At 35.2% G+C, this 27,854-nt stretch overlaps 2 protein-coding genes across 2 annotated transcripts; one reads left to right on the top strand and one right to left on the bottom strand.

Annotated features, from left to right (window-relative positions):
- Positions 1–228: 228 nt before the first annotated feature.
- On the top strand, positions 229–5,081 carry LOC110941346 (probable sphingolipid transporter spinster homolog 2). The gene is made up of 15 exons (XM_022182969.2): positions 229–578; positions 728–859; positions 1,766–1,867; positions 1,979–2,083; positions 2,167–2,242; positions 2,538–2,612; positions 2,914–3,016; positions 3,090–3,132; positions 3,205–3,281; positions 3,384–3,460; positions 3,562–3,675; positions 3,770–3,889; positions 3,965–4,093; positions 4,789–4,867; positions 4,946–5,081. The coding sequence occupies exons 1-15, from the start codon at positions 454–456 to the stop codon at positions 5,053–5,055; spliced, it is 1,467 nt and encodes a 488-aa protein (XP_022038661.1). The 5' UTR covers positions 229–453; the 3' UTR covers positions 5,056–5,081.
- A 27-nt stretch (positions 5,082–5,108) lies between these two features.
- On the bottom strand, positions 5,109–8,674 carry LOC110941347 (soluble inorganic pyrophosphatase 6, chloroplastic). Its single transcript, XM_022182970.2, has 6 exons — positions 8,329–8,674; positions 7,622–7,782; positions 6,839–6,939; positions 6,486–6,667; positions 5,459–5,557; positions 5,109–5,352 (listed from the first exon to the last, which is right to left on the bottom strand). Exons 1-6 carry the CDS (start codon positions 8,584–8,586, stop codon positions 5,260–5,262), a joined length of 894 nt encoding a protein of 297 aa, XP_022038662.1. The 5' UTR covers positions 8,587–8,674; the 3' UTR covers positions 5,109–5,259.
- Between the last annotated feature and the right edge of the window lie 19,180 nt (positions 8,675–27,854).

The following is a 27,854-nucleotide window of genomic DNA, read 5'->3' as shown; positions in this document are numbered from 1 at the left end:
TTGTTTACGGTTATATAGACTGGTTTATACGATACTCAAATTAGAATTAATAACTTGTACACCAACCGCGATGATGCATCTTGCCATCATAGCGACGATCTAGTCCTTCCTAATACAGGTAAAAAATGCACAAAACTCTTAGTTTATGGTGTAAATTGTCATATTAAATAAACAAAGATAAAAATTGCAATGCATGTCAAAGTTTCAAATAACAATTTGAGTAACAAATCCAGAGAGTCACGGAACACCACTTAAGAACACCATGACACAAGAAACAAACAGAAAATAAGCAAATTAAGATGAGAATTTGACACCTGTTGGCATTATAACAAAAAGGATATTATGGATTTCTTCATGGACAACACATTTTTTTTTGCAGTTTCTTCAAGAACAAACCTCCACTGATATCTTTTGTACAAAAACAATAACAAATAATCACAGGCATTACATGAAATGGGTGCAGCAGAGGAAGGATCCGATAAGCGGGTAAAAAATGAGGAATATACCAATCCGTTTGATGATCCGGTCGAGAATGATTCGACTGATTCATTGGAGTCTTCATGGTTTACCCCTAAGAGGTGATCATTTTGTAATATTTTTTAATCAATTTATTGAGGAATGAAAAGCCGAAATATGTGGGAATTTGAAGATCTGTGATCTTTTCGGGTTCTTTGATTGAAAGGGATTGGGATATGGGGATTGTTGAAGTTTGTTTGTGTGATCACAGGTTGCTTGTGTTATTCTGTGTGATAAACTTGGTAACGTATTTGGATCGTGGAGTGATCGCGAGTACGGGTGTGAATGGTGTTCCAGAAACCTGCAATTCAAATGGAGAATGCACACATGGTACTGGAATTCAGTAAGTGTTGGCTTTTTTGGTACCGGATTCATGAAAAATGGATGATAATGAGCAGAAACGTAGGGGTGTAAACGAGTCAAGTCGCTCGTGAGTTACTCGATCGGCTAGCTAAAAGCTCAAATCGAGCCGAGCTTAAAGAAGCCCGGGCCTGAGCCCGGGCTTCACTAGTGCTTGTAGGATCGTGGGCGCATATGAGCCTACTATTTATATATTTTTAGTTAGAGTAAAATGCACGGATAGTCCTTGTGGTTTGGTGAAATTTCACCTTTAGTCCTCAACTTTTCAAAATTACACTTTTAGTCCCTGTGGTTTGACAAGTTGTTACTCGCGGATAGTCCCTGTGGTTTGACATGTTATTACTCAGATAGTCCCTGTGGTTTGACAAGTTGTTACTCGGATAGTCCTTGTCATTTCACACCCACTTAACCAGAAAAACTAACCTCCGTCCGCTTTGGGGACTATCGTAACAACTTGTCAAACCACAGGGACTAAGAGTGTAATTTTGAAAAGTTAGGGACTAAAAGTTTTCATCAAACCATAGGGACTATCCGTGCATTTTACTCTTTTAGTTAAGACAATTAAATAGTTATTATTATATAAAATTATGATAAAAATAACTAATAGATATATATTATTTTATAAAGTATAAGTGTACATGTATATAAAAATAATTTTAAATAAAAAGTATATGAGCATAGCCTAAACTTGAAAAACTACTCACAAGCCAAGCTCGAGCTCTATAAACAGAGGACCGAAACGAGCCAGCTCGAACTCTCATAAGTTAAACGAGCTGAACTCGAGCTTATTGGCGGGGGCCGACTTGTTTTGGGTCGGCTCGTTTACACCCCTAATGAAATGTAAGTGACCTGATTCAGCTTGTGTATTGAGTACTTGATTGTTTTACAGGGGTGAGTTCAAATTGAATAATTTCAAGGATGGTATTCTATCTTCTGCTTTTATGGTTGGGCTTCTTTTGGCATCTCCAATATTTGCATCAATGGCCAAGAGGTAAGTTTTCATGACCAGTTTCTATGTCATAAATCTACATTAATTTTTATAAAATACTAGGTTATGTTCTTGTGCTGATAAAGTATGTTTTGGTGGTTGTTTTTTGAGCAGCTTCAACCCCTTTAGGCTCATTGCAGTTGGGTTGTCAGTTTGGACGTTATCCGCAATTGGTTGTGGGATTTCCATTGGTTTTTGGACAATTACAGTTTGTCGAATGTGAGCAAACTAATTGCTTCTAGTTGATTGTTTCATCAGATTTTCGTGTCACCGTGATGTAAACTTCGCTATCTTGTTTTCAGGCTAGTTGGTGTTGGGGAAGCTTCTTTCATAAGTCTCGCGGCTCCATTTATTGATGAAAACGCACCTGTAACTCAGGTTCGTATGCAATGGATGGAAGCTTTTAACATTTTTTATAACTCAATATATGGAGTGGTTCATCTGATAACCATTAAAAACTTGAGAACCAAGGAACCAATCCGGTCCCTTGGATAAACAAATGAAGGGTCAAGATTGAGTAATCACCTGCGAATCAAGGCGTGCATCTTTGCATGAGTACATTCACATGTGAATGAAGGCGCGTGCATGTGCATACGTCATTACTTAAATCTTGGCCCTTCATTTTATTAAACTAAGGGTGAGCTCAAGTTTTTATATCAATCTTCCGTTACAGAGATCAGCATGGCTGGGAATATTTTACATGTGTATACCTACTGGAGTTGCCCTTGGTTATGTTTACGGTGGATTGGTAAGCGGATTTATTTTGTACATTTCTTATAAGTAGAGCTGCACAAATCGGTTTCTGGGCCCAAACCGATTCAGGTTCGGTCAAACCTGGTCAACATCAGGTTTTGGCTCAAACCAGTTTGATTTGGGTTAATCGATTTCAACAGAATAGTTCTCAAACCGATTTCAACCCTACGGTTCAACTCGGGCCCAAACCAGTTGTGGTTGAGGTTACAAACCGGCTCCGGTTCCCAACCCGATTCTTTGTGCACCTCTACTCATAAGTGGCTAGATTTATGAGACGCGTCCCTATCTGTTTTCAGGTTGGAGGTGCTTATGGTTGGCGTTATGCATTTTTCGGTGAGGCAATTTTGATGTTGCCATTTGTTATTATGGGTTTTTTTATGAGTCCATTGCAACTCAAAGGTATGTATTAAGAATCTTGGCATTATGCTGCTAACAAATCTTCTATTTTGGCTCATAGTTTAAACTTGTTCAGGTATTTCACATGATAAAGATGCCACTTCAAATAAATCTTTAGGGTTTGTTCTCAAATAAACTAATATAAATTAATTTCCATAAATTGATCTCTAAATTTCTTAGTTTTGTTGCAGGTCTAGTCACTTTTCTAGGTTTTGTGAAGATGTAAAATCTCTTTTGAATGAGAAGATTTATGTAGTAAATGTTTTAGGTATTTATATTTCAATTTCACACAATATTTTGTAGAGGAATTTTGCAAAGAAATATCATTGTGACATACTAACTGTTCAGTTTTGGATGGTGTTTTTTGTAGGTTATATTTCATACAATTTTGTCATAGGGGCTTATTCATATTGGGGACCCAAGGCTGGCTATAGCATATATCATATGGTATGTGTTACAAGTGAAAACTTTTCAAGAAACTAAAAGTTTTAACTTTTAAGTAAAATAAAAAAGAAATTTCCATCTGAGAATTTACATATCTTTCGTAGACAGACGCTGACTTGTTGTTCGGAGGGATAACAATCGTCGGTGGTATCGTGGGGACATTAACCGGCGGTTTTGTTCTGGATTATATGAATTCAACAATCCCTAATGCTTTTAAGGTAACACAATTTTCTTTCGAAAGTTTTGTGTTATTAATGCGGATAGCCAGTAAAAGGTCGCGTAATACAATAAGTTGGTGTTTTGTCTCCACAGCTTCTTTCAATAGCAACATTTTTTGGGGCAGTATTTTGCTTTGCTGCCTTTTGTTTCAAGGACATGTACATGTTTATAGTTTTCTTTCTAATTGGGGAGATACTGGTTTTCGCCACTCAGGTAACCTTTTTTGACCTATATTTTTCAACTCTTATATCATGACAAATATTTACCGATTTACATACTTGACCGCAGGGTCCAGTAAACTTTGTGTCTATTCATTCTGTTGACCCGAGCTTGAAACCATTGGCTATGGCTATGTCTACTGTCTCTATTCATGTCTTTGGTGATGTGCCTTCATCTCCACTTGTTGGTGTTATGCAGGTCTGATCTTCAGTTCCATATCTAAATTCACTTGATTCTAAAGATTTTATGGAAGAAACTAGAGGATTAATTTTGTGCAGATAGATTATTAAATTTTGTGCTAGTTTTGGATCATTTTGATAGGTTGTAATTGAGCCGAGTCGAGGCCAGCCAGGTTGAGCTCGAGCTCAAACTTAAACGAGTCAGCTCGGCTATGCTCGTTTATTTTATCGAGCCGACAAAGTCGAGCTCGAGCTTGGCTTGGAAAAATATTCGAGCCAGCTCGTTTTTTTTTTTTTTTTCTACAAATATTGATGACATAAAAAATAGTAAAAAATAAAAATTTCACATATAAATACATGTATTATTTTTCTAATATTTTAAAGACCAAAAGACATTAAAAGTATTATGTGTGTAATTTTTATTTATTTTCCCATATTTTTGTATGTTATTGACTAATTAAACTTAAAATGTTAACACTTCAACCCCCTCCCACATATTTTTTATTTTGATACATTTAAAACTAAAATTAGTCTACAAACAATCCTGAGCTGACTAGTGAGCTTACGAACCGAGCCAGACCTAGCTTGGGCTCGGCTCATTTACACCATGCTTTTAAAGCTTTTTTCTCAGCGAGCGAGCAACGAGCTTTTTAAACACCGGCACATTTTGAAGATGAATTAAGCTCATGATCTTACAATATTTACATGTAACAGGACAAGCTAAAAAACTGGAGAAAATCTACTTTGATCTTGACTTCAGTACTGTTTTTGGCAGCTGGAATATGGTCTATAGGTATTGTGCCCTTCATCGCATTAATTAAACGGTTATTTTTTTTTTTAAAACTAAAATGATTATTATTTCTTCGAGCAGGCATCTTTCTTCCTAGCGTTGATAGATATAACGACGATAACGAGAACCCAACAGCACCTTCAAATGAGAACAAGGCGGCCAAAAAAACTGCAGTTTCTCCCGAGCCATGAACATGGTAACTTCATCAACGCGTTTTTTAATTTGATTGAACCGATTCATGTTATAAGTTCTCATAAAGCTCTAGACTTGAAAAGAATTATTATTCAAGTTGCCTTTACGACACAAATGATGATGTAAACAATGCACAAAATGTACCTCTTGCTAGAAAAAAATTCTGAATCGAAAAATACAGAGGCAATCTTATTAGTTTGAATCTACACAAGTGAAAGTTCCCCGGCTGGGGTTGTTCTTTTCACAAGCTTAGCCCATGACTCGTTTGTCTCGGTGATCACCTTTAGAGCGTAATCCTGTCATTTGTTTTGGGATTATTAGTCGAAAAAGTTTTAAAAGAACACTAGATATATGAAAAAGTTTTAAAATTTATGTGACCCAAGTTGTGAAATGATCATATACCTTATTAGCTGCTTTGTTTCCGAGACTGAAGTTGTTGGCGGGCTTGCCGTCAGGGATCTTGTAGTCCCTGAACCAGTCTCTGATTGCCGTTAGAGTACCCTACGCAAAGTCGATAAATTAATTAGCCCGTTTACTTCAGAACAGGTCAACTCATGTTATGTTTTATCTCTAGCGGGTCAAAAGTCACCCAAAGTGGATTTAGTGAAACAGGCTTTTTTTTTATTACATTTTGTTTCAAAATATTACATTATTATTATAATATTAATTTTTTTTTGTAGTTATAATATGAAAATGCTTTATTTATTAATATTTCATATATATTAGAAATGAAGTGTTTTGGGTCTAGCCAGTCCAACTAGTGTTGTAAGAATCAGTAGGCGTCAGTCGGTCCGGTCAGTGAGGTACTGACTAGCGATTAATCGAGATTTGATAAGGATTAACCGGGATTAATCAATCGGACTGGGATTTTTATATGTAATTAAATTTTTGTTTTAAAGATACACACATTTATATATGTATATTTTTAAGTAGACATGTTTTAACTTCTCGTTGACACATTTTTTAAGTAATTGGAGGAAATTTACAAGGTTTGGTCGAAATTTCGCCGGAATCTGGCTAGAATTTGGCCGGAATAGGACCACAGTTGACCGCCTAGCAATTAATCGGCCATTACTCGGTGAACCTCCGATTAGTAATCGGCGACTAATCGGAGCCTAGGCGGGTTTTTTACAACCATGAGTCCAACGTGTTTTTAAGTAATTGGAGGAAATTTACAAGGTTTGGTCGAAATTTCGCCGGAATCTGGCTAGAATTTGGCCGGAATAGGACCACAGTTAACCGCCTAGCAATTAATCGGCCATTACTCCGTGAACCTCCGATTAGTAATCGGCGACTAATCGGAGCCTAGGCGGGTTTTTTACAACCATGAGTCCAACGTGACCCGTTTTGACGATTACCCAACACGCCTGACCCACCCATTACGCCACCCCTAACTTCATGTCCATGATTAGTTGAAAAAATAACATACCGGAAAATGCTTCTCAACGTCATCGACATCATTAACAAGTGAAGCCTTCGGATCATCCAATGAAATTGCAATAATCTTCCAGTCAAGTTCTCCCTCGTCAATCATAGCTAAACAACCCAAGGGTTTGACCTTCATGAGTTGACCCACATTCCCACGCTTTTCACCAATTTCAACGACATCAACTGCAGATATCACATAAAATAGCAAATAAACAAACCCAAAAATATAAGATATTAATTTGTTTTTTTATTTTATTTTACCATATAAAAGGAAAGTGGATCCATCCAAATATGTGACACAATCATTTAACATTAAACGGGAGACAGTAATTGCATAACGAGATTCAAGTATACCTGGATCATTGTCTCCAAATGCTCCATCAACTTCAGGATTCGCCAATGATGGATCTTCCCATGTTTGTGGTAGCAATCCGTAGTTCCAGTTAATATTGTAACTGGAACATAAAAGTTAGACACACAAAAGTATATTTACGGGTCCCATTTTTGGCATTTAACATGTTGATCTTGCGGGTCCCATTTATATAATCAAGATGACAATAAGATGCTATTAAGGCTGAAGCCTGAAGGGTGTGGGATAAAGCCCCTAGGGGCTTTATCACGCCACGTCACGTCCACGTCAGACAGGGGGCTTTAAGTCCCCTTCCCTTAACTTGCAGGGTGTGGGATAAAGCCCCCCTATTAAACAAAATTAAAAAAAAAATTCATTGGTTGAAAAGAGGTGGGACCCACCTGCACCCCCCTTTTCTTCCGTTAACACAATGGCAAGAGACCCATGGCGCCCCCCTTTAAATTGGTCGGTATGGGTGGTGGCGCCCCGGGGGCGCTATCGGTGGTGAGGTGGCGCCCTCCCACACCCTCCAGCCTAATAATCACATTTACTAGATTGTAATATAACCAGCAAAAAATTCAGTAGCGTGTGTTTTGACAATCAGTGATGAATAATTGCAATTAGTATAATCAATTATTTAATTTAGCACTGAGCAATAAAGTAACAATGGCAATTAGAAGATTAAATAAATAAACTTATAAACACAAACAAGGTTGATCATAAGCAACAAAAGTCAATAACTGGCGAATGAATTATAAAATAACCAATATGAAAAATGAATGGCTTACGGGTAGTATCTAAGTTTCCCTTTTTTGGTATCTTGCTTAATGGGTGTGTATATTTCATCTGTAGCAACCTCCATTTTTGCACTCGTCTCTTTAGGAATTTCAACGATAAAGTTAAACGCTCCATCACCTGTGTGCAACGGTATATCATGCCATGGTGAAACCTGAAACAGCCCATATATGTTATCATCATCATCGTATCCCTACGGAAATAATCACCATTAACGTAGCTTTCAACAATCAAACATCATAGAATGATTAAAAATACATCTTTCTTCAATCAAGAGACTGATCTGACATACAATGCAGTCATCCCAGATTCACAAACAGTAAAACACATTTCATCTCAATCAGAATATCAAGACTTATCTTGTCTTAAATCTTGGACATTTCAAAAATTTAAGGTCAAACTCGAAGTCGCAAATTAGCCGGTTTGACCTCAAAGTTCATACTATCTCTTGTATTCATATTCAACTAGTATGTTACTGCTAGAATCGGTTAAATTCAGACGTATATATAAAAACCCTAAATCAAGAATCATCATACCCATTTTTCAACAATCAAACATCACAGAATGATTAAAAAGGATCTTTTTTTAAACAAGATTCATAATCAAACATCTAATCATTATCAGCCCCTAACAAACAAACAATCCCACAAAACAACTAAACCCCACAACATTAATAAACAAACCCACAAAAAAACACAACCTTTTTGCCAGAATCATCAACAAAAAATACTCTGTAATCTAGGGTTTCAGGCAGTCCTTCCTCCTTGATCTGAACATCAGGTTTGTAAAGCGCTGAACAGGCAAAACCCCTCTTTTTTAGAGCTAATTTGGGGCTGTTATTGAAGCGAAAGGTTACAGATTGAGGCTTGAAGAATGGAGATGCAACAGCGGCTTTAAAGAGTGCGGAAGATGATGCGCCAATGATTGTTGTTGATGCCATCACTCTAGCGGCTGCCATTGATGATGAACAAAGAATGAGGGTTTGAATTGCGACCACAAATGTTGAACACCAGTGGTCAGTGGATTGTGTAGAGTCGAATGCTGATTCAGCATTCCATTTTCTTATATTAGTGGATCACTAAAGGGACCCGCGCTAGGTGGCGGGACACGGTTAGTATCAATTTGGTTTGTTACGTATGGGCAGGCGTTGGTTTGTATTGGTTCGGCTTGTTACTGTACACATAGTCGCTACTGTGACAAAGAAAAATAAGTCATGATATGCCAAAAGTATATCAACGCGTTTTTTTACGTTAGTTGGAATTGTAAAACGAATTAGTTTCATAATAACGATACTGGTACCGATGTTGTTCGGTCATAATCGTTTTGGTTCGTTACGGTATCGACACTCGTAAAGTTTACGATACCAAAAAAATTAAGGTACTTTGAATACAACTTCGTATTAAGAAAGCTTATACCGAAATGTTGAGAAAAATTTTAACACAATCTGCGTATTCAACTTTTTTATAAATCTAATTAACGCATGTATTAGAGAAAATGAAAGTAAGAAAATACTATTAGCGTTCCTTTCTAGTAATTGTATATTAGGTTGTTTCCTCGCGTGTTGCGGCAGTACGTTATCGCGGGCCTTTGATCAGTATCGGTTAGGTTTGTTATAGGACCGGTACGATACATGCACTCTATATAGGAATCAACATATGTTTTACATCAATTGAAAACAGAAAAAATGAAAACCGGTACCGACAACGATGTTGTCTAAATGGTATCGATCAGTTTAGATCGTCACAGTACTAGTACTTGTATTGATATTCGTTTATCATAGCAGACATATAGTTGTATAAATGAAAATTATCGAAACTAGAAATCATAAAAATGAATAAGCTACATGTAACAGTCTTGTTCGATAAGATATGTCAATTTATCAAAAGTAAAAACAATAAAAATAAGTATCGGTACCAATATAGATGTTGTTCGTTTGGTTTCGGTTCGGTTGACTACGGTTGCGGCACAAGATTAATTACCAAAAATAAAGCATACAAATGAGTACATGTACATGTACCGATGTTGTTCGGTATGTTATAGTAGAGATACAACGTCAGTTTATTGAAAGCAAAAGCAATATAAATAAATATTGGTTTGTCGAAGGCAAAAACAATATAAATAAATACTGGTACCGATATATATATATATTATTCGGTCGGTTTCGGTTCTTTTTGATACGATAGCGATACAACTAAATGTAAATAATAATAAGTATAATAGAATCTATTGTAGTATTAAAAAATAAAAATATGAAGAAAAACAACTATATGTTATTATAAAAATTAAGTTACTATTCATACTCACTTTCCAATTTTATATATATATATATATATATATATATATATATATATATAGAGTAAGGTTAACATACAAAAAGCCTTATCATACATCACGTAGGAGACAATGGTAACCGTTGGATCAGGGGTATAATCACGCATGGGACCACATAATCACGCATAGGACCACATAATCACGCATGGGACTATAATCACGCACGTTCTATGATAATAACGCACGTTATATTTTTTGTCATGTATGTTAATGTAGGTTAAGCCTTGAAGTACATTATACTTTCTATATATATATATATATATATATATATATAGAAACGGGATCAGGAGAAAACGCTCAAAAGTGTGAGAACGGTGAGAACGCTTCCTAGCCCAACACGTGTCACGCCCCTTAGAAAAGGCGGAGGGGCTTTTTTGTCCTTTCATCTTCTGCTTTTATAGTTCCGCTTTTCCCAATATTGTTGGTTTTTAAGATTTTTGGCGTTAACCAAATTCAATATTTAATGGCGTTTAATGGTTTCATTGTATTAACATTTTGGCGTTTATGGCGTTTATTCAAATCGTATGCCATTATCTATTTGAATGGCGTTTTCCAATGCGTTTTAAACAAGACGGCCCATTATTGTTTTTTATAAACATTTTGGCGTTTGTGTTATCTTGGTGTTTTACTATTGTTATATTATATTTCAACCACAGGAAAAAAAATACAAGCGAAGAAAATAAATTAAAAATCCTAATCGGATCTCTCTTCCCAATCTTCAATGTCATAAGTCTCTCTCTTCTTTAATAGTACTAGAACTATCACCAAATATATAGCGTTTTATGTAAAACTTAACAAACCCATTGGTTTGATTTTTTTGCCTGCTCGTCTGTTGATATGGCTTTTTTGTGAATGTTTGGCGGCATAGATCTATGTCTTGTGAGTGGGTTTTTCGCTTTTTCTTTGTCTTGATCTTCATCTTTATAATCAACCCACTCTTCATTGTCATTGATCTCTTCTCGTCATCCAAACTTTCTTCAAGAACAAAAAATACAAAATGCCATATGACTGGCATCAGTATCTTTTTCTTGATTTTTTTATCCATTTCATGCAGCAAAATCTTTCTGAGTTACTCCCTTCTGATAATAAGGAATATCCAAGAAAGCATATTAGCCATCTTTGATATTTTTTGGCGTTTTTCAGTGAGTGGTATTTAGTAGTATTTGTCATTTGTTTGTTTGTTTGTTTTTTTTTTTTTTGATCAAATGGAAGTTGCTGAGACGTATCATTTTATAGGATGTCTTTTTGGCGCCTAAGTTAGGCGGTGCATTGTTATAATAAAGTATTCGTCTTTTTCAGTTACTCTTTGTAATTATTGTTTATGATAAGCTTTATCTCTGAAGTCTGTAACACGTCCCATCTTTCAAGTTTGACGTTTTAGATTCTAATATAATAAATTTTCCCTATCTTCAGTATTACTGATTTGTATTTTTTGTTTCTAGTTACATTTTGAAGTTTGCCTTTTCTTTTTTATTTTTTCTTTTTTCTTTTTTTGGGTTTTTTATAATACTATTTCAAAGTAATTTTATTATAGTTTGGGAGTTTTTTGGTGGTGTTTAACGGGATGATATCGTTTAAACAAGCATTTTGGTTGTTTTGGCGTTTTATTATATATGGCGTTTTTATTATATACCAATCAACTGAAAAGGAAAATAAATAAAAATACATAAACAATTGATCTTCCAAATCTTCACTGTCAGCAGTCTCTTTCTTCTTTTTTGAATCATGTTGGCTGGCTGGTTCGACTTTCGTATGATTCATTTTTTTTTTTTTAAGTAGTTTTATGTGTCGCTGTTTGGAAGCACACAGTCTGACATCAGCATCTTTTTATTCAAGATTTGTCCATCTCATGCAGCAAAATGTTATTGAGTTTAGACCTTTTCAGCCAACAATCTTGAATTTCACAATGAACGATGTTTGTTTTTTTAACTTTTTTGGCGTTTTACCGATTAATAGAACGCCACGAAATAAAAGCACCTTTATGCTAAAATCAATAATGTTTTGCTGTATGAGATGGACAACATTGTTAATCCTCTGTTAAGAAAGATAACTGACAATGTTGTCCACCCCATACAGCTAAACATTATTGACAACAAAGCTCAATAATGTTTTTGTATGTTTTGGCATTATAAATTGGATGGAAGTTGAGGATTAGTCAATAAGATTTTGCTAAATGAAATGGACAACATCCTCACTTAAGGATTTTGTCCATTTCATTTAGCGAAATCTTACAGACAACCAAACTGAATTTCAAAAAAACGCTTTGGGTTACAAGGTATTTGATGTTTGGGTTTTTTAGCGTTTATAAGGCTAATGGGATATATGAAATATGGCGTTTGGGTTTTTGTGTGTGTTTTTAATTGAAGGTCTGTGATGTTATATATATAGGATTTTTTGGCGGTTTTTAGGCGGGATTTTACTCTAATTAAGTTTGGCGTTTTATATATTATGGTGTTTTTACTGGGATTTTTGTTTTTGGCGTTTTATTTCATGAGATGGCGTTTTGTGTGGAGAAGTCAAAAGACCCTTTTACCCTTAATGAAGCGCGTCCACGTAATAAAATTGATGTTATTTACGAAAACGCCATCGGGCCAATCTAGTCCATAGATTTTTTTGATCGGACGATCGATAAGCGTTCTCACCGTTCTCACACTTTCTAACGTACAAAGTCATAAATAATAGGGTGGGATTCGGCTACAAAGTCCATTTTTCCTACAAAGTGTACAAAGTCATAAAACGCCACAATTTCAGCCATAAAACACACTCAAAACCCATAAATAACAGAATAAAGATCACTAAAACACAATATCCAAACCCTAACAGTCCATAAAAACTTCAAACACACCATCGTAGAACTATGAATATAAAACACAACATGATAATCAACATAAAACACATTAATGTTAGTTATTCGAAAATCAAAGCTTTATCATCCAAAACACAACACAAAACCCACAAATATGGCGTTTTAGTAATCTCCACTTTGTTATTTGTGGGTTTTGAGTGTGTTTTATGGCTGAAATTGTGGTATTTTATGACTTTGTACACTTTGTAGGAAAAATGGACTTTGTAGCCAACTCCCACCCTATATATATATATATATATATATATATGTGTGTGTGTGTGTGTGTGTGTCTATATATATATATATATATATATATATATATATATATATATATGGGACCGCTAAAATTAAAACCACCTCCAATTGTAAGAACCGCGAGAACTAGTTCCTAACCATTAGATTAAAAATATGGATGGATGAGATTAAAAGTAACTAAAATTAATATTAAATACATTTTGTTTTATTTTGTCTTTAATATTTTAATCCAAAAGGGTAGTTTAGTAAAATTACTCTATTTTGTCGTTTTGTCTTTATTATTTTTTTATTACTATTTTGTTTTATTATATTACTTTTTATTTTAAAAAAAACAAATTTAAATTCAAAATTTTTTAACAAGACAAAATTTTTTGCGCGCCGGTTTTTGCACGTCGGGCTTTTCCAAGCGTCGTTTTTTTAACGCGTCGTTTTTACGCCGGGCTTTTTCAAGCGTCGTCTTTTTAACGCCTCGTTTTTTACGTCGGGCTTTTTCAAGCGTCATTTTTTTAACGCGCCGTTTTTTACACGCTTTTTTACACGTCGTTTTAACGCGCCGTTTTTTTTTCACTTTTTTTAATGCGCCCTTTTTGTACACTTTTTACGTTTTACGTTAAACGTTTTAAACTTTTTACGTTTTACGTTAAACGTTTTAAACTTTTTACGTTTTAAGTTTTACATTAAACTTTTTACGTTTTACGTAAAAAAATTTACGTTTTACGTAAAACTTTTTACATTTTATGTTTTACGTAAAACTTTTTACGTTTTACGTTAAAATTTTTATGTTTTACGTTTTACGTAAAACTTTTTACGTTTTACGTTAAAAATTTACGGTTTACTTTAAAACTTTACGGTTTAACTTTTATTTACAAAAACTTTTTTACGCAAACACGAACGCACCCAGAAATCGCAAACTCGGGAGGTGTCTCAGATATATTGTTATCATCGTCAACTAGGGGGGGGGGAAATAAAAAACTAACAACATCAAAACAAAGCGTATACTGAAAAAAAAACGGGGTTTGGCTCAGATTATCCAATAATCAAAAGGCTGCAAAAGTGGGGTTGCAGGTTCAAAAAACCTAACCACCGTCGTCCTTGCCGCGCCATCGTCATCAAAATCTACATTTTTTTTTGCATCATCGCCACCCAATCGATCGTATCAAAACCCACAGATTCAAAGAACACAAACAACATAGCAAAACGTCCCCCCTCAAAAAACACAGACAATCCCCGCCCAACAAACTGGAAGCCACACAAGATCCAGAACTCAAACAAGATTAAACAAAAACAAAAGAAACTATGTGCTGCAAATCAATCAATAAACAAAAGAACCTTCACAACCTCCATTAATGGAAGCCATTTCTTCAAAGTCACCAAAGCTGAACCTCTACCCACCATTCACCGCAACCACAACCTTTGACACACCAGCGCCCCTAACCCACCACAAACAACCATCCCTTCACCCACCCCCTTCAACCATCTTTCATCGCCACCACCGCCTCCGAAAACCGTCGAAAAACACAAATCCGGCACCACCGGAATCTAGTAATTCATAAAAAAACTCCTTGCAGGAGCTCATCATGACATCAACCACTGCACAAAACGGGCCGGGTCTCGGATCTAGTTGAACAAAACGACTTGATCCCTTCACCCATCTGCGTATCCCGTTGGTGAAGTGGGTTCCCCTCTAGGCGGGCCGGATCCTGTTTCCGGCGATGAGAGGTGGAGGGTAGTGGTGCGGGTGGTTGTGGTGGGGAGGAGAGAGAAAGCGGCGGGTGTTGCGGCGGAAGCCATTGCCGGAGTTTTGATTTAGTCGCCGGCAGAGAGACAAGGGAGATGGGTGTGGTGGTTGGTTTGAGTTTTGATTTAGGTTTTTATCCATTAAACAGGAAATTTCTCACAAAAAATGGAGAGATGGTGGTGAAATTTCAAGAGAGAGATGATGAAAGATGCTATTTTAAAAGAAAGAAATAGTCTGCAACTATAAAAGAAAGACAGAGAAGAGAAAAAGCTTTAAAAGAAAGCTAGAGGAGAGAGGTAGGATTTGACAATTGGGGTAAATGACCAAATTACCCTTTTGTTGGCAGAATATGATTGGTGGAGAGTGGTTCTCACGGTTCTTACAACTGGGGGTGGTTTTCATTTTAGCGGCTCCATATATATATATATATATATATATATATACTATATTATAATGCATGAGTGAGGGGTATTTTAAGATACCCAAAAAATAAGAAATTTTCACCACCTTTATTTATAGAAAGACCCCTAAAATGAGGGTAATTTGGTCTTTTAGACACTATTTATTTTTTAGCCCCTAAACTTATTACACTTAAATCCCTGAATTTTAACAAACTTATGGATAATTAGTTAGGAGTTACATTTTCCCTCTCTCCTAGAAAGTTATAATTATTTTTATGTATTCGTGTCATATCTTTGAAAGTATGATGTTAAGAACATTCGAATGTCATGTGACGCCCATCTCATTTTTGTTGACGTTCGATATTTGTCTTAGTCAATATTGACACAAAAGTGATTAGCAGGATAGATAAAGTTTGAGTAAATACAAAGTTTAATCAATCATCTCACATTTCAAACCCTATGGAGATAGGAATTAAAAGCAAAATATAGTTTTAAAAAAATTCAATGCAAGCAACTTAGTTTCAAAATCCATCAATTTTCTTAAAAAGGTAATCACGAAAGTATAGTAGCTAAACATTAAAGAGGTAATCACGAACGTAATGTAACAAAATATTTAATGCTTGCAAACTTATTTGAATTTCCAGTTATTAGAAAAAAAAAACACTTTTAACAAATTTCATCCTCATCCCTTCCCCGTGCCCCAGTGGTATCCCCACTTGGGTTATGTTGGCCGGCTCCTCCTTTAGGAGGTCACCTGTTCGACTCCCACTGTGGTCTTAGGGGTGGACGTCTCAATGATGTCTACCGAGGCATGGTGCGGTCTTGAGGGCAACCCGGTTTTACCCAGCTGTTACCCTAGCGAGTCTCTCGTGTGGGGACAGTATGGTTTCCGGGCGGAAGTCAGCTTGCGCGGCGGCCGGGGCCCGATCGAACATCGCGTCCGAGAGTGCGGGGCTGACGGGGGAATGTCTTCGACATGAACCCGGTGACCAATAGGTCCAGTAAATAGAAAGTCACCTTCCAAAAAAAACAAATTTCATCCTCGCATAAATAATATTGACAAAATAATCAGTACATAATAATATTTAATAACGTATTGTGAGAGAAGATCAATTTAAAAAACCAGATACTAAATTTGAAATTAGGTTCCCTTTTTGTTCGTTACGACGTTACGAAATTGGTTTCATCGTCCCACCATGCAAGGAGAAATCACCGGACGTATTCTCGGACCTTCCTAACTTATTCCCATTCGATGATTTCGTGATTTAAACTCACTGAAAGCCAAATCAAACCCCATGACATCTCTCACGTCACCTCACTTGTTAATCTCTTAGTTCTATTCAAGATCAATCCCACACACAACCGCGAAGAGACCGATGGCTCTACGACTCAAGGTAACGTTGTACACTTGTACTCCCTTATTTCTATTTGTTGTCACCATTTTTGAGATCGTTTAAATACCCAGTTTCATCTATTTTCCCAATCAACGGTTGTGTTCGTTCTTTAATTTATTGGTCACCATTGGTGCCACAGTTTGAAAAAAAAATTATACTGACCGTTTGAAACATGAAATAATATTAGGCCCTTGATCTAATAAGAAACAGAAATCTTTAAATGCTTACTGATTTTTGCTTAGAAGGTCAATTCTCTACTGATGATGGAACAAAATTAATACAGTTAGCTTCAAGATGTTTACAATATCAGCCACGTGGGAGTGCCCAAATCCAATATCATTGGTTTCCGCTTTGATTCCTCTAAAAAAACAAGGTAATATATACTTTATCATATCTAGATCATATAAAATAGATTTCATGTATAAATTTTCTTTTCTTATTGCAGTTGATTATCTTATTCTAAATATTCAACATTACATAATTAGTTTAGAACCTACATCCTAACACCCCCCTCAAATTTGTTTACAAGTTTTCATATGCATATGCAGGTGCCATCGATCATGTATTAATATGGGTATCCCACAAGGGTCCACCATGCCTCTAACGGCTCCCGGAGAGAGAATGGATTTAACATTTCTACATGATGTTTTGGAAAAGTTGGGGTACAAAGATGACGAGGGTGCTGCAACTGAGGTTCGTTTATTTTTTTTAGTATTTTGATTTTTTATATAAGGTCCTTTTAATATCTTTTTTCCTTTTATGTTTTAGTTGACTTGTTGCTAACACAATCTCATGTTCTTGTTTGGTTTTAAAAATGAAAGGCGCGACGAGGTCTAAAACCGAGGTGCGAAGAGTAAAAGCGATGGGCTTTTCGTACCAGAGGCGCTAGCTAATTATGTATATTTTTATATCCCATAGGTTTTTAACTTTCTATACCCAAAATGTAGCTATAAGTAGATTTTTTGTATGATTTTAGCTGCATGTACAAGCCAAAAAACAAAAGTTACAACAGTTAGATGCATAAAAATGCCTTGGGTACGAGAGGCACGCGCCTCAGGCTAGAAAAGCCCAGAAAAATCCCAAAGGGTGCGCCTTTTTAGCGCTTCTTGTAATTACTCTAGGCGTTGAGCGAAAAAGCCCCAGGGAAGCGCGCCTAAGGCGCGCTTTTTAAAACCAAGTGTTCTTGTTGTTGAAGAAACAAACATGAAAGAGAATATGTTTTTTTGGGATAAGATATTGTTCACAAATAATAAAATTATAGGCGATATAAAATTAGCAGGCTGTATTTTAAATTGGACAATACATTAGAAATACTAGGAAATGATAGTTCTGTCACATTTGAATACTTTGAAAATAGGTTTTAACCTTTTTGCCACAAATCATGTATTGGGGTGTGTGATTTTGGTGGTTAAAAGCTCATTGTAAAGACATTGTTTCTAAAATTTGCATATGAACACACCGCAAGTTCAAGAACTTTGTTTCCAATATTGGCAACCAAGACCTTGCTTAGGTGATTTTCATTCTTTTATATGAGTTATACATTAAAATTTTATTGGCTTGATGCTAGAGGTGTTAGTCTGGTTGGGTTAGTTGGGTTGGAAAATGTAACCGAACACCGACCCAAATAAGCTTGGTTTATTCGGTGTTCGGGTTTAAAGAATTGAGTTGGGTATTTGGGTTATTTAATGGGCTGCTAAAAAATCTTGGGAATTTAGCATAATAATGCTGTGTATTGATACCTAACTCTCTTTTAACTATATACTTACCTTGATTTTATGTTTGTTTTAGGTACATCTGCTTTGACAATTTTCTCATGCATAAACAAGTTAGATTCATTTTTCCTTTTGATAGCTTGTATGGAGTGATGGCTCTCCCTGCTAAAAAAGGTTTGATATGTGGGGTATATGGAGAATTTTGGCCCATTTACTTATGAACTGGTCGATGCAGGTCATGTTTGTTCTCTTAAGAGTTCTATGAAGAAAACAACCAAAAACGAAACATGTTAAATATGTCGGATTTTGTCCAAGTGTACATTGTTTTCATATGTTTAAGAGAATTCGTATTAGTGCATGAAAGCCTTTTTGATTTTGTTGACAAGCTTGTGAAGAAGGAATTAGCTGCAAAATAAAGTCTTTAATACTTTATTTGGAGACCACCCCGTAAAAACCTTGAGATATTGGCCATGGGTATTCAAACCATCAGAAATATGAGACCAAAAAACAAAGACATGTTGCAGTCTTTGATGGTCTAAAATTTCTACTTTGGTGTCATGTATTCTTTGATCAAATATTGGGTAGCGCCTTGTGATTCTTAAGACACTAGGTATTGTATAGATTCATAATAAATATAAAGCTTTTAGAGTTAATGTGTTTAGAGGTCAAACATGTTTCTTCTTTTTCCATTTATTTCATTATTAATCTCTACCAACTTTTAACAAAATTAGGTTGGTGTGAAATATGATTACAAAAAAGTGTATTATTGTTAAAAACTAATATATTTTTATATATAAACGATATAGCAGAAGTTCCATTCGTTCTATTTGTGCTATTCATGCAACTTGTTAGAGATCGTCCCGCTAATAACTGAAACATCCGCTCTTACCTTTTTATTCAACCGGACAATCATGGTCTCATAAGACGGAGAACTAGACAAAACTTCATTGTAAGTACCCAAAAAAAGAAAAAGAAATAAAAACTCTTAACTTAAAAAATCCCTCATTTTGTTTCTCGAATGTTCATTTACGGATGGCCAATACAAAGAACAAATACCATGTGGAAACAATGCAACGGATATGAAATGAATTAACAAGAGAAGTGCATTTTACATACATCATTCCTGTACAAAAAAGTATTATGCATACGACTTCACTACCATAAACGAGTGCTGTAATGCAAAGTGTCGCCCCCCGCCGCATCGCGCGGGCACCCTACTAGTATATATATATATATATAAGGCTAGGAGTTGGCTACAAAGTCTAAATTTCCTAAAAAGTGTAAAAAGTCACAAAACACCAAAATATCAACCCTAAAACATATCCAAAACCCACAAATAACAAAATAAAAATTACTAAAACATCATATATGTGGGTTGTATTTTATGTTTTGGATGATAAGGCTCTGATTATCGAATGACAAACATTATTGTGTTTTATGTTGATTAGCATGTTGTGTTTTATATTCATAGTTTTACGATTGTGTGTTTGAAGTTTTTATGGACTATTATGATTTGAATATGGTGTTTTAGTTGTTTTCACTCTGTTATTTGTAGGTTTTAGGTGTGTTTTATGGCTGGAATTAAGTATTTTATAACTTTTTACACCTTTTTAGTAATTTAAACTTTTTAGCCGAACCTCCCTAATATATATTAGTAACAAATGGTAAACATGTGATGTGTTATATATTAAGATGGAAACTATGGCGCGCCAAAGCCCATCCACCTCAGCATTTTTTTATCAATAGCCCCCGCCCCTAACCATTTCCAGAGCGCTGTTAGGGGCGTGATTGAAGGCTCGTGGTTGCAATAGTGGACGACGACAACTCTATTTGGTGGCCCATGCTTTTTTTGACCGCTTGACAAAGACATTATTTAAAAAAAATATTTTACAGAATTAAATTTAACTTTATATATATACAAACTCACCCATGTTTTTACACACAACACACCACTCTCACCGTCTAATTTCACACAAATATCATCTCTCACAACTCACTTACATCATGTTTTCATTCAACAATGATCCAAACGTGTGTTGATCCGAACCACTCGCGTTACACAAGCACTCAAGAAAACTCATGGATCGTCAACACGAATACCGGCTAAGGTGAATACTGACCACTGCTGACCGAAAATTCACCAAGATGGGACATGCAATCCTCACAACCTCGACAAACACCCCCACCCATTCAAATGCTCGGTTATTACATGTTTCCACCATTTGGTCAATACATGTCTCAACTTTTGTCTCCTATATCTCTGATGTCTCCACCCGAAACCCAAGCTGTACCTCAAAAACCCTACCCGTTAACGAAACCCAACTCGATACCCACCAAAAGTCATCCTTGCGTAAACATCATATAAAGCAACCAGAAGAGCCACAAGCTCCAAAGACACACGAAAAGTGGACGAGCAAAGAGGAGTTAGCGTTGGCACGAGCGTAGGTCGACATATCCGAAGACCTCATTGTTGGCATATTTATAAAAATTGTTTATTTTTTTATTTAATAATATTTAAAGTGTTTAAAGTTCTATACTTTAAATATCTTTATTTTTTAAAATACGTTTTTTTAATAATAGGCAATGACCAAGACGCACCAGTTTTTATTTTGGGCATATTCGTAGAATTTTTTTTGCCGCTATGAAGCGCGAACCGTATCGTATAAATGATTCGTTCGCGGGCGAGTGGTCATTAGTGAGAACGAAATGCATCAACTTTAACAACATTGTGAACCGTCTTATAAACAATCGAAACAGAACTAGCGTTTCAAGCGACGCAGACGTCATGTCGATCACTCACGATGAGTTTAGAGCAACATACGGTTGCCCATTTACCATGGTAAAAGCTTAGAAGGTGCTTAAAATTTCTCCAAAGTCGTATCTTGTGCCAGCAATTAAACTTGGTTAATCATTAAAGTGTTCCAAGACCACTTCAGACACACCTAACACACATGAGTCGCGCTCATCCGCTGGTGGATTAGATGCCCATTCTTTTTTAGACCTAAACGACTTTAACAACGAGCTAGACTTTGAGAAACCACAAGAATTGTAATGCCCACTATGTAGAGACAAAAGCAAGGCAGCTGCTGCAAGAGCAAGGAAAGGCGAATCGACTTCTCCAAATTAGATGAAAAACTTGATCGAATTCTCTCGCTAAAGGAACAAGAGATCCAATTGGCAATGAATAGGCAAAGGGCAGCCGACATAAAGTTCCTCCAAAACCATCACTTCTCATCTATTCGAGGAGGACCGTATGATCATGAAACTTGAGAAAGAAACTATTCGAGCAAAATATCTCAACAAGTACAAGTTCCTTTTGTTTTAAAATGTTATGTCTATTTTTAAATGTGATGTTTTTTTTCCAATGTAATTTTTTTTAATTAAAATGTTATGTGTTTTTTTAAATTTATTAGTTTAAATGTTCTACATATAAAATAAACAAAAATAAATGATTAAGTAATGATTGAGGGAGCTTTATTCCATGTCATAAAATATTATTGACATGAAGAATAAAGCACTCTGCTATCTGCTAATGTGGTGTCTAGTTGATGTGGCAGAATAAAGCCCCATGCGACCTTGTTAGTTTTTTTTTTCTTTTATGAAAGTGGTCAATAACTTATTTTAACTTTCAAGATAAAAAAAATCTTTAGGATGATTATATTTTTGTCTTTTAAAATAATTTGAACTTAGCTTGTTGCTTTATTGGTACTTATTAAATGATTGTAAGTCACTATAAGAAACGGTTCACATGAATCTTTGTAAGCAACTGTAAGGCTATAAGGTGTGGTCATGACTCTCATAATCACCATGACCCTTTACGTCAGTGTCATGTCACTCACCTCTAATCCACAATCCACAATCCAAAACCACTACTTTAAGGGTGTGGTCATGACCCAAACCACTATCCACTTATTTATTTTAATTTATTTTTGTCTAAAGAAAAAGAAAATGATTAGTTGAAAAATGTAAATGAGGATCATGATTATCATGGTTTAATCCATGCAAACCATAGTGGATTAGGGAAGGGGGTGATATAGCTTTCATTCATTTTTCCTGTGTAAGAAATCATGTCCCAACCATGACCCACACACCCTTTAGCCAAGAATCGGTTCAAATAGTTTTTTGTTGCTAAAAATATGAAAAGGAAACGTTGAAACCATAATTTGTTAAAAAGATTTATAATTTGTTTTTATGACACATTTGTCAATACTACTAGTGAAATTACTCCGTGATATGCGTGCGGAAACTCGATCGGTATCGGTTTAGTTCGTTACGATACCACAATTGATACACATAAAATGAATATTGGTAATGGTTAATGTCAAACATGTTTTAATTAAGATTTATATTGAGGCGTATGTAAAAATAAAACGTCGAAATGCCATACCGGTAAATGCAGAATTAGTAACTTTCATGGGTTAAAGTTAAAAATTCAAATGTATAGTTGAAGACTTAATCTTGAATTAAGGAGATAAGAATAAAGACAAGTTATAGATAATTTTTGGTGAATTCTTTATTAACTCCTTTCAAGATAATTGTGGGTTTAATAGATACATTGAACTAATTAATTTATTTTATTGTTTAAATAAAGTTCTAGTTGGTTTAGGATTACAATTAGTTTAGTATAAATAGTGGGTTCAGATTATTGTAATTAGTGTTCTTTCATTGATAAATAAATAAAGAATAAATTACAAAACTCGTCTTTATGTATGTATGTTGTTGCAAATCATGTCCTTTGTCTTCAATAATTACATTAATCATACCTGATGTTGACAAATCCTAACATGGTATATCCTTTACCCCAAACCAAGTTAAAATTCTCAGTTAAGTTTAGTCACGTAGAGCCCACGTGAGGGCATTAACGTCCTTTCACCTACCATCTATTTCTCCCCCATTTAAAACCCCCAATAACCCTAATTGCCCCTCATTCATTCCCCTGAACAACATTCTGCAAAAACAAGTTTTAATCCTGCAAATCTTAAACTGAGATTAGAAACAACATGAATAACAACAACATCTCAAAATCTTGATGAGTTTCGGATTGATTTGATGAATTTTCAACCTTGATAAGATAGAAACTATGCATTGAACACATTACATATTTGAAACATATCATTTATCCTTTTATATTTGAATTGAAAAAAAAAAACAATAACAAATCGCCACTGATTATCGAGCCACGAGTTACGATTCAATATGAAGGTATTTTGCTGTTAGTTTATGTCATCTAGGGTTTCATTCTCACTGTTTGAAATATTTTGTAAAATTTGGATCTGTGTTTCTTTTCTAGAATTAATACGCTGATTGTTCAATTGATTTGTGGGAAGTGAATCAACTGATTATGAAAAACAAAATTATCCGTTTTCAAATCGCTATACACTCGTATTAACAATTTTTCAAACGTGCATCACAGTTACAGATCTGAATTTGATTCAAAGGTGTTATTTTATAGTTCTTGTTTGATTGAATAATTGTGGTATAAAGTCAGATTTGAATCAGATTTATAGTTGCAGGTTATCGATTTCAGATTTGTTGTTGATCGTTTGGCAATTAACTGATTGCTGTTTATTGTTGACTGAAAAAAAACAGTTTTTGATGCACATAATTACTTCTGATTTTGGGATGTTGTTGTTATTCATGTTGTTTCTAATCTGAGTTTAAGATCTGCAGGATTAAACTTGTTATCGCAGAATGTTGTTCAAGGATTATTGAAGAAGAAGCAGAGTTTAAGATGACAGAGGGGGTGTTTGGGATTCCTATTAAAAGTGACTTTTTAGAGCAAAAAGGACTTCTGAGAAGAGAAGGAACCCCAAACATCATCTGAGAAGTTCTTCTGAAGCAAAAGGAATCCCAAACATAATGAAAATAAGGACTTTCAGAGTTAATTTTGTCTTCAAAAAGGAGTTTTTGAGAAGTCTGGATTTCTTACTTCTGGATCTTGAGAAGGAGAAGTTAAAAGGGAATCCCAAACACCCCCGGATTAGATATTGCGATTAGGGTTATTAGTGGTTTTAAATGGGGGACAAAGATATGGTAGGTGAAAGGACATAAATGCCCTCACGTGCGCCCCACGTGACTAAACTTAACTGAGAATTTTAACTTGGTTTGGGGTAAAAGATATATCATGTTAGGATTTGTCAACATTAGGTATGATTAATGTAATTATTGAAGACAAATGACATGATTTGCAATAACATACACACATAAAGGACGAGTTTGTAATTTACTTATAAATAAATAAAAGAGGCGAACGAGTCCATTTATACCATAAGTTTATTTGTTCGATCAAGGGTTTGATTTTCCAATAACAGTTGAAAAACAAACATTAGACTGAATCTACATTCTTTTTTTTATATACAAACAGACACATAATAAAAAAACACTTAAACGAAATCCTATGCTTTGGAATTGATCAATCATTTGCAAATATGATAAAAACATATATTACAAGTATCATTTATATTTATAGAGGTATAGTGATACACCAATCAAATACTAATCTCGGTGACACATTTTTGTAACAAAAACTCCTTTTACCCAGTTTTTTTTAAACATTTGAATAGGTATATATCCATATATTATTACTAGAAGTGTGCTGGTGCGAGCGATACAACGGGAAATATAGACATTGTTAGGTTGTGTATAGTTCGGTTGGTTCGAGTATTATTCTCAACGAAAGTCAAAATTGAAGATATCAGTTAGTCTATTTTATTAACCAATTGATTTTCGGTTAATCAAATCAGTTTATTTGGTTAGATTAACGATTATTGGTTCAGGTCGTTTAATTTCGGTTAATAGTCAAAACAAATTTGAGCTAAAACTTTTGCTTAAAAATAGTTGAAATGAAAGTATATATACATGAAATGAAGGTATAAAATGTAAAATACATGAACTCAAGCTATAAAAGCTAGAAATATATGAAAATATGAATAGTTCGGTTTGATTAGATTAATATTGGTTAAATGAGGGTACAAAAAACAAGTTTTATTTTGGTAAATTCAGCTTTCGGTTAATCTGTTATCTGTTAAAACAGTTTTGGTTGATTTTAGCTCGATTTTGTTTGTTTTCGTTCGGTTTCGGTTAACAATCCAATTATTACTCATCCATAGATATATCAATTTTTTACTTAAAAAACTATAACAATATTATACTTAAATTAAAGAGAATAAAATACTCATTTTATGGTGTATTTTTTATTAAAAATTATAAATGTACGAAAAACGTTATAGCCGTTTAAAACCGTGTGTGTAATTAGGTTTTTAAAAGGGATAAAGTGTAACTAATAATTAATTAATCAGAATTTAGTTAGACAGGAGAATAAAGTGTAAAAAAGACGAAGGATTTAAATTATTAGGATCTGAGGCTGTCATGATTCGTGTTTGTTTGCATAAAACTAATAAGTGCAGCGGAAATGAGTTGCAAACAAAGTAAACACAAACAAAGGAAAGTAGAGATTGATAAACAATTGCTTTTCATTGAGTCAAATGATTGAAATACAAAGCAAATGATTACAGTAAAAGCTTACAATCTAAACTCCCCCTCAGCCTGATACACCAGAGTTGGTTGCACAAGATGAAAGGATGAATTGAGGAGAAGAACTCACTCAAAACGATCAAGTGTAACAGTACAGAGTACTGTCATACTTATAGGCAAACCAAACTACTGATATACTTCAGCTGACGTCACCATGATAGTGACATCTAACGACCTAACAAACTACAAATATTGTCCTATACAAACTACTGTTATGTAACATCTGATATTTACTAACATACAAAACATAAGGAAAACTACTGCTTCACGTTCCACTGTTGTAGCCTTAGCACAGTTGTTGAGTCTTCAATGCTTTCTTCAAAGGTGATCAGTTTTGAGAGGGCAGTGCTTGAGTCTTCAGCAGCACTTAGGAAACAGCAGTAGATAGAGCAACAGAGTTTGTCTTCAGCAGTTGTTAGGTAATCATCAGAGTTTGGTTTATCAGTTGTTGTAGTTGAGCAGCACTTTAGATTATCAGCTGTTAGATAACCACTGTCAAGGGGAGAGATTAGAGTAAACTGCTGCTTATTAGGAGTCCACTGATGGGATCCGGTTTTGGCTTTACATTATCTGTTCCTCTGTTAGGGTCAATCCCAACAATCTCCCCCTGGAACAGATAATGCCAAAACACTTCCTTATTCAGAACCTTTATTTTTCATCAGAAGTTCCATTGCTTTTCTTTTAAATTCTTTCTCAAAATCCTTGGAACTTGTATCATCCTCATCCCTGCACAGTGTAAGCTCAAGGAGATCCTGTAGATCTTCAGCAATTAGGCCTAGTGCCTGATTCCTTGATATATGCTTCACTTCACCGTTGAATCTGAGCAAAGTCAATACGTGGGTCTTTTGATCAGACACCCACTTTAGTATTTTTGAACTCAATGGGTTTCTTGGGAGAGCTTTATTATCTGATGAACTTGAAGTGATTGGCCTGAAGAAGTGAAGAGCAGCATCATGAGCTTCAGACACTCGTATGAATGCTTGTTCAATGATCTTGTTGGCTTCAGCTATATCTGCTTCAACTTCTTTGTCAATCAGCTCACTGTTTGTGATGCCTGCTGATGACTTTTGGCTTACTACTTTAACCTTTTTAGCAAGGGTTTGTAGTTTTGCCAATATTTCTTTATCTGAAGCTATTTTCTTCATAGCTTCTTCAATCTGTTCAGCTTCTTTGTTCTTATCTACTCCAGCAGATAGCATTTCCTTCTTTTCTTTACTCAGCTTTGTGACAAAACCTTCTGCTGTGCTGATCTGTGTTTCGAAAAGTTTGACTTGCTCTTGAAGCTTTTTGTAGTCAGACCTTTTAGTAGAGTTAGAGGCTTTCATCCTCTTCTTCTCAAGTCTTTCATAAGCTTCATCAGTTTGTTGCCTAGACCATTTTGATATGGCTTCAGCAGTGCCTATCTTAGCATCCACCAACTCCCTCTTCTTCCTTTTATACTCAGTAGTGAGATCAGCAATGAGTCTTTTGTACTTACTCCAGTTTGGAGCAGTTTTCTTCTTTGAGGGATCATTTTGATTCTTTGGATCCTTTTAGCCTCATGCTTCAAAGCTACTAATGGCCATTCTTTAAACTGGGATTCTTCAGCAGCATAGAACTTTTCTTTCATGATGAAGGCTAGAAGTTGATCTCTCAATCTCTTCTTTTGATCAGCCTTTTCTTTGTCTAGCTCTTGTGCGTAATCTTCCATCTGCTTAACCTTTGCAAGGTAGAACTCCAGTCTATTCGCAATGCCTTCTTCGCTTAGCTTTTCTTTCTCGCTGTCAACCTTGGCTTTAACTTTAGCTTGCCTTGCCTTTATCTTGAGATAATCATTTATATCTTCTGGAGCTATATAGCCTATGAGTGAGGAGAATTTTCTTTTTGATGGATCTGTTTCTGTATAAAACTGCCTCATTTCATTTTTAATGGCTTCAAGCTCCAGTGGATACTTTTCAGCATTCGGATCATGTATCCCTTCATCGGCAGTGATTGGCTTTCTTTTTCTGCTAAAGAGCTTTGGTTGAGATATAGGAAA

Source organism: Helianthus annuus, chromosome 3 (genome assembly GCF_002127325.2).
Source record: "Helianthus annuus cultivar XRQ/B chromosome 3, HanXRQr2.0-SUNRISE, whole genome shotgun sequence".
Classification (NCBI taxonomy): domain Eukaryota; kingdom Viridiplantae; phylum Streptophyta; class Magnoliopsida; order Asterales; family Asteraceae; genus Helianthus; species Helianthus annuus.
The sequence above is the reverse complement of the archived record's forward strand: the minus strand, read 5'-3'. Positions and strand labels throughout refer to the sequence as shown.